Source organism: Penaeus monodon, chromosome 25 (genome assembly GCF_015228065.2).
Source record: "Penaeus monodon isolate SGIC_2016 chromosome 25, NSTDA_Pmon_1, whole genome shotgun sequence".
NCBI classification, from domain to species: domain Eukaryota; kingdom Metazoa; phylum Arthropoda; class Malacostraca; order Decapoda; family Penaeidae; genus Penaeus; species Penaeus monodon.
This window is the reverse complement of record NC_051410.1, coordinates 7,125,517-7,126,839: the sequence shown is the minus strand read 5'-3', so window position 1 is coordinate 7,126,839 and position 1,323 is coordinate 7,125,517. Positions and strand designations below refer to the sequence as shown.

General features: G+C 39.1%; 1 protein-coding gene across 1 annotated transcript in view; it reads right to left on the bottom strand.

Annotated features, from left to right (window-relative positions):
• LOC119589516 (ubiquitin-protein ligase E3B-like) overlaps positions 1-1,323 on the bottom strand; it is a 15,034-nt gene that overhangs the window by 8,226 nt on the left and 5,485 nt on the right. The window contains exons 6-8 of the mRNA XM_037938116.1: positions 1,133-1,321; positions 533-724; positions 151-369 (exon numbers count right to left, since the gene is read on the bottom strand). Of these exons, the coding sequence (XP_037794044.1) occupies positions 151-369; positions 533-724; positions 1,133-1,321 (600 nt within the window). The remainder of the gene's footprint in view (positions 1-150; positions 370-532; positions 725-1,132; positions 1,322-1,323) is intronic.

The window sequence follows — 1,323 nt, the reverse complement described above, 5'->3', positions numbered from 1 at the left end:
GTGGTAATAGGTAAAAGGAAAAAAGAAAAATGAAAGAAAGAAAGAAAGACAGAAAAGAAAAGAAAAGAAAAAAAGAAGAGGAAAAGAGTGCAAAAAGAAAATTCCTTTCTCCTCTTCCCCATTTTTTCTTGTACCCAAACCAAAACTTACCTGGTCTTTGACTAATTCTGTGAGTGTAGAGAACATAACCCTGATAACAGGGCCTGACCACAGAAGCTGCAACTGCGTCTTAACAGTGGACAGTGCATCATTCAGATGTTGATCAAGGGGGCGGGAGAACCAACCAAGCACTGGGTGCCACTGTGTCAGGCTGCTCTGTTTTGTCGTCACATATTCTCGGCATTTTTCTAACAGCTTTGTTACTACAAACTGAAATTCATAATGTGCATTTCCATATATGGGACAAAATATATATATAAAATATCCACTTTTCTTTTCTACTTCTAATACCAAAACAAAAGCTTGGTAATTTACATTCCCCATCATGTAAAAGATCTACCCGAAAGACAAAACTCACACAAAAGAAACTTACATTGAATTGTGGGAAAGCCAATTCTTTTAAGGCACCATCTCTCTCTTCATAACCCATATGCACAAGGTTGGCCAAAAGACACAAGGCATAGGGGCCCTCCAGGGTGTTGAATACAATTCGCAAATTCTGCTCACTTTGCATGAATTCAACCGCTCTTGCAAACAAGTTACTATTCTGTATCATCTTCAGAGCCTAGTGAGAAAAAACAGGTAAGATATGTAATGCCATAAGTAAATAGCTACACTTGAAAAAAGGTGAACAAAAGGGGGAGGGGGGAGGAAAATACATAATTATTAACTTATCTTGGCAGTAATGGTACTTTTTCATGAGAAAAATGTCATACTGTTAGCTTCACAAAGTAAGTATTTTAAGCCCATTTCAAACACCTGAAATAATACTACTAATGGTAATTTGATATTGCAATTACAAATGATGTGAAAGTAACTTTTAAAATGTGTGCATGCCCCCCTCCCCCCACACACACACACCTCTTTTTCCCTCATATCCTACCCCACATCCACATGCTCAGATCTTCCCCTATCCCCACTATAAAATATACAAGGCTAAAAATCATTCATATACAACCAATGACAGCCTTACCTCAGGTGCCAGATTAACTAGATGGTGAACCAAGGCAGGGACACTCAGTATGTGAATGGTAGTAAGTGAGAGCAGTTTATCCGAATAATTGGTAGCAATCAAAGGCCGCATGGATAGTGTCACAATTGTCGTAATGGCTGGACCCCTCAGTGCTGCTTTTCCTCTGCATAATCCGCGTACGAGTACACACT